The sequence below is a fragment of the Montipora foliosa genome, chromosome 12, assembly GCF_036669935.1.
Source record: "Montipora foliosa isolate CH-2021 chromosome 12, ASM3666993v2, whole genome shotgun sequence".
Taxonomy (NCBI): domain Eukaryota; kingdom Metazoa; phylum Cnidaria; class Anthozoa; order Scleractinia; family Acroporidae; genus Montipora; species Montipora foliosa.
The window spans coordinates 6,615,704-6,620,703 of record NC_090880.1 but is presented as its reverse complement, the minus strand read 5'-3'; the positions used below and the strand labels follow the sequence as shown (position 1 = coordinate 6,620,703).

Here is a 5,000-nt window from a genome sequence, read left to right as displayed (position 1 = left end):
TGCAGAATTAGAGCCTCCTTAAAAAAGATCACAGAATTAAGGTGACTCTGAACCCACTGAACAGATTGTTTTTAACTTTGCAAAAAGTCTCGTCTTGCCCTTCTGATGACTTTTTAGAACTAAAAAAAAATGAGGGTTACCAAGTTCGTTTTTTAGATTTAAGCAACTAAAGACAAAAGAATGGGTGGACTTAGAGGGCTTGCCCGTTGCTACAGTAACATATTACGTCACCATAATGACTGCATCTTGTTCAGGAATACAGTAAATGAGTCTGTTCAGTGGGTTCAGAGTCACCTTAATTCTGTGATCTTTTTTAAGGAGGCTCTGATTCTGCAGTACAGAACTTTTTAACTTTGCCGAACGTTTCATCTTGGCCTTCTGATCACTTTTCTGCAATTAAAAGGGGGGTCACTGAGTTAGTTTTTTAAATACTGCATCCAAAAGTTAGGGTGTTCTTGTTGGGCTTTTCCATTGCCAAGATAACTTATTACATCTTAACAATGGTACCACAATATTGCAAATAGATAATACAGCGTTGTAGTGTCGATCCTTCTAATAAGCGTTGAAATTGGTTTGAGCAAAATTAAGTATGTTTGCATGTGTGTATAATAGAAATGGACAGGAACAGTTTAACTTCAACGACCTGCACATAGGGAATGAACAAACTGATGCAAACTAGTCACCATGGCACTCTTTTATTGGAACGTCATCAGTCAGGTCTAACTCAAACAAAACGTACAGTCATTCAAAACAAATCATGTTTATCATGTAAAAGATAAACGTCAGAGCTTATCCCTATCATGGACGCTTCTTGTATCAAGAAGCATCGGACAATATTTAGTATTAGTGTTAATAGCTTCATATAACCTGCATGTAATTATCGTGAAACTTGTCAATTTTAGAAATCGGTCATTTTTATGAGATTGAAATTAACGGCTTTTTTTCCTTTACTAAAAATTAGTGTACCCCCAGGCTTGGTTGCAAAATAAATCACACTCATGAGACATATCAAGAAGCAGAACTCAGGACCCATTTTCTATATTATCCTTAATTTTCTCAAGTAAGTCACTCGGTCTTTAAATATTTTGTGCACGTATCTTCATCTCAGACCGCTTGACAGAGTAGTGACTACTTTTCCAATGATACCAGCTCATTCCTTCTGGATCATCGGTCTTGCCATTAAGATAAAGACCATTGAGGTTGGAGGTGTGACAAACTTTGTACCACCAGCCACCTTTGTACTCTGACGCACAGTTGCTTCTTTTCTGATCATTATCGCGATCCTTGGTAAACGCTTGACCGCAGTGATAGCCAAGGGAATCACCTGCAGTGCCTAAATGAAAAGAAAACGAATTAGATAATCGCGAATAACTGCTGAATACACCTTTGCCACCTTTCTTAGCGTTCTTTGAGAACGAGTCAGAATACAATAGAAGTTATTCTTTTGCAAATAAGTAGTGGGTTATCAGCAGTTAAGCTAAGTAATCAAAATAAAACTGTTTTTAAAACATTTTTAAAAATGCTTCAAAAACCCGTGAAACGTATATGTGATTATCTTGTGTCTAACCTCATGTCGTGTAATCGATATTATGAAAGTGCTTATCCACCAAGAGTGAAACCAGAGAGAGTGTGACTATCTTGTCTCTAACCTCATGTCGTGTAATCGATATTATGAAAGTGTTTATCCACCAAGAGTGAAACCAGAGAGAGAGAGAGAGAGAGAGAGCGAGAGAGAGAGAGAGCCAAGTATTTTTTAGCTTGTAACGCGAACACTCAGGAAAGCCGGCCCGAAGGGCGAAACGTCTGTCCCCTACATTAAAGATGGACCTGTGAGTAGTTTGCTTTTGACTCCATTCTTCATTCAATCTATTTATTACTCCGTGAAGTCAAGGCATCGTGTATCTTTCTTTGGATCCTGCTCACAAGTGGCATTCTTCGTTGGCGACGCAGCATTTTTCATTCTACCTATATATATACCTATATATATATAGAGTTTGCAAACCTGAATATTTCCCCAAACTAAGCTGGTATTTTGCTCGCTCGCTCGCTTGCCACAGTAACTGAACTGTACTCGGCAAATGCTGTATAGTTACAAACCTTCCGACTCATTATTTTTGTCATTTCTTAGCGCTGCAATTGCCTCTTTGATTTCAGCCAGCTGTTGTTCGATTTTCTCACAGCATTGTTCTCCAGCATAAAAATTATTGTAATTGTTATTCACGTTGCACTTGGATTCAGTAGAAGCCCCATTTTTTTTCTTGGGTTGCACGGAAGAGTTTGTAAATGTTCCAATGACAAACACGAGCAGAATCAGAGAAAGTTGGCATTTCATCGCGATGATGGCACAAGAGCTGTGGCAGAGTGTATCCGAAAACGTTCTCGACAATATTTCAGTGCTTAATCTAGATAGTCTGACGAAATGTAATATTTTTCTTCACAGGAATTCCAGTTTAGGCGGATCATTTCTGAAACACTTATCAACAATAGTGACGTTTTGTTTTGAAGTACGGATTATAGACGAAACTGCGATGAATTGTCTAGTTACGTGCGAGGATCACGTCTATCTCGATTTCATGTTTAACCCGCACTTCAAATACACATTTCTTTCATTCATTAGTCCTTTTACGGGAGGCCAACAAATCGATCTTTTTTTTAGCTCGTGGAGAGCTATCGGGATGGTTGGCGAATCAGGCTGTCAGGCGTAAACAATGGAAGAAATTGTAATCGATTTCTGATCGTCTCAAGTTCGGCAGGCACATTCATTCATTCGTTAAATGGTCGTTAAAGCGGCAGGCATATTCATGCATTCGTTAAATGGACTTTAAGAATGCTCTTATTGAGCACGTCCACCGCGTCACCAGCTCTGTCTTGCTGTTCTACAAGAAATCATAAATCGCTTTATTGACTCTTGTGTGAACCCATTCCGGCATCGGATAGACTGTAGCTGAGTACTAGAGTCCCAATGCCCCGAGAATGTTAGTAATCAGCGCTTTGCCGCGCAGCGACAAAGTGCGTGATTTCCAAAGGTTAAGGCGATTCGTTAGTTTTCGCCAAACGATTATCCCAATTAGCATGATTCAAATATTGATGCAAAAGTAAATCAATATTAATACACAGTTTTTAGGAAGAGCAGAAGGAAGTTTTCAGGACGTTCGATCGATAATAAGTACAAGTAAATTGCAAAATCAAAAGTGACAGCGAATTTCGCGGGCGCCGTGATCAAGTTACCGCTGCGTGTTTACTCATAAATGATCGAGCTTATCGGAAAAGAAGTAATTAAGTCGTCAAAAAAATCTTACAGTGGTCCGTTGTCAACGGACCAATCCGAATTTCCCGTTGCTGGTGCAACGGGAGATTCTGAACGCGTCGGTTACAGAAGAGCGTGCAGTCTCCAGATCTTTTCACCATCACCATTCTCCCCTCGGCTAGCTCGCGTGACCAAAGCTGCGTACTAAAACCCGAAATACCGAATCGAAAGAACGAAACTACCGAAACAACCGGAACCGCCGAAACCATCGAAACGCCGGAACGAAACCTCCAGTACGAAACACCGAAACAATCGAAACAGCCAGAAATTCAGTTTCTATCGTAAACTATCTCTTCGAAATGCAAATACGTTTCAGTAATACAATAATTTAAAAACGCGTTAACATTCTTTCATTATAAATTTGTCGCCTTTTTTTGTTTGTTTGTTTGTTGCCTTGGTCTATGCACTATTCCCAACATCATTTTTACACCAAACACTTCAAATTTTCAGGAATCTGAAACCTTTGGTGACCGGAAGTACTGTTGCATTTGGGTGTCTCGAGAGCAAATACCCCTAAGACCCCAAGACTCGAAATCGAAGAAAGTGACACAAAACCCTTAATTTGGCTAACCCAAGGTATAACTAGGACCAAAGAAGGGTTAAGGCCTAGGTTTAACCAAATTGAGGGTTTGGGTTACTTTCTTTGTTTTCGAGTCTTGCGTTTGGTCTCTGTGTGCTCATGGGCAGACACTAATTAACATGCGTGACATAGTCAATTTGAGATCAAGAAGGAAAAATAATGAAAAAGAAAAGAATTTTTGGTTTCACTATTTTGTATGTGCTGAGGGAATCTGGGAAGATTGTGAATAAAGAACAACTGAAACATCCTCGTTCCCAGGGTGTATCTTCTCTGCCTCCATTGTAATGGAGGAAAGAGGTTGAATTAACTGAAACAGGAAACTCGAAGCAACAATCCGACCGGACGTCGAGTCTCGGTGATGATATGAATCAACAGCAGTATTTTGTTACATTTTATAGATGCAAAAGAACGAGGTTAAAATAATCGCCAACCGGTGTTTTCGGCTGGTTAAAACTTTTTATGAGGTTGTTAAAAGCCTATGAACTACCAGAGCATAGCCATTTAGTTATGAAAGGGTGAATTCGAGTTTGATTCTTATCGTAAAGGAATGCTTCACTTTTCAGCTACAACAAGATGATACCGAAACTATCTCGATATTTCTCAACTTTGTAAACACCGCTATCGAGAGGTTTTAACCCCGTCTTTTTTTTATACATTTAAGCACCTTCGGCTTTTTTAAAAATGTGTTACAAGTATATCTTACAGTTATTGAATAGAACCAATCTGGAATGATGAAACAATAATAACAAACTAAATAATCAGTAGTTTGCTTTTGGTGAACACAGTTATCACTGTCCACGGCAATCTCACGCCGTGCTCCCTTGCTAATACGAGTGGATCGACGAATAAATGTCTCTTCGCATTCATTTTCAACACACATACCAAATTGACACCTTTTAGTCTTCCACTGAGCAATGGCTCGGCAACACATGCTCACTGCAACGAGTGTCCATCCCGTTGGAACGAAGTATAGTCGAAGAATATTTCAACGTATTACGTTGCGGCGTTACTTCGGAAAGTGAAAAGTCGGAAAATTGATATTGATCGTTGCCATATCGATTTTAATTCAATGGAGAGAGTGACAAAGTGGAGTACCTTGAAATGCTCGATATT

The 5,000-nt window shown here is 39.4% G+C and overlaps 2 protein-coding genes across 3 annotated transcripts in view; one reads left to right on the top strand and one right to left on the bottom strand.

Moving 5' to 3' along the window:
- Window positions 1–686: 686 nt before the first annotated feature.
- Window positions 687–2,456, bottom strand: LOC137980139 (techylectin-5B-like). Its single transcript, XM_068827505.1, has 2 exons — window positions 2,098–2,456; window positions 687–1,333 (listed from the first exon to the last, which is right to left on the bottom strand). The coding sequence occupies exons 1-2, from the start codon at window positions 2,330–2,332 to the stop codon at window positions 1,077–1,079; spliced, it is 492 nt and encodes a 163-aa protein (XP_068683606.1). The 5' UTR covers window positions 2,333–2,456; the 3' UTR covers window positions 687–1,076.
- LOC137980138 (cyclic GMP-AMP synthase-like receptor 2) overlaps window positions 1,747–5,000 on the top strand; it is an 8,721-nt gene continuing 5,467 nt past the window's right edge. The window contains exon 1 of one of the 2 annotated variants that reach the window (XM_068827504.1): window positions 1,747–1,829. In XM_068827504.1, coding sequence (XP_068683605.1) covers window positions 1,822–1,829 — 8 coding nt within the window. In that variant the 5' untranslated portion in view covers window positions 1,747–1,821. Of the gene's footprint in view, window positions 1,830–4,973 lie in introns of those variants that run through there. The other variant, XM_068827503.1, reaches the window with a different exon arrangement.

Coding starts and splice junctions, on each gene's coding strand:
- LOC137980139 (XM_068827505.1), bottom strand. CDS start 2,332: ATGAAATGCCAACTTTCTCTGATTCTGCTCGTGTTTGTCATTGGAACA. Junction 1,334..2,097: donor CAAAAATAATGAGTCGGAAG/GTTTGTAACTAT, acceptor CTTTTCATTTAG/GCACTGCAGGTGATTCCCTT.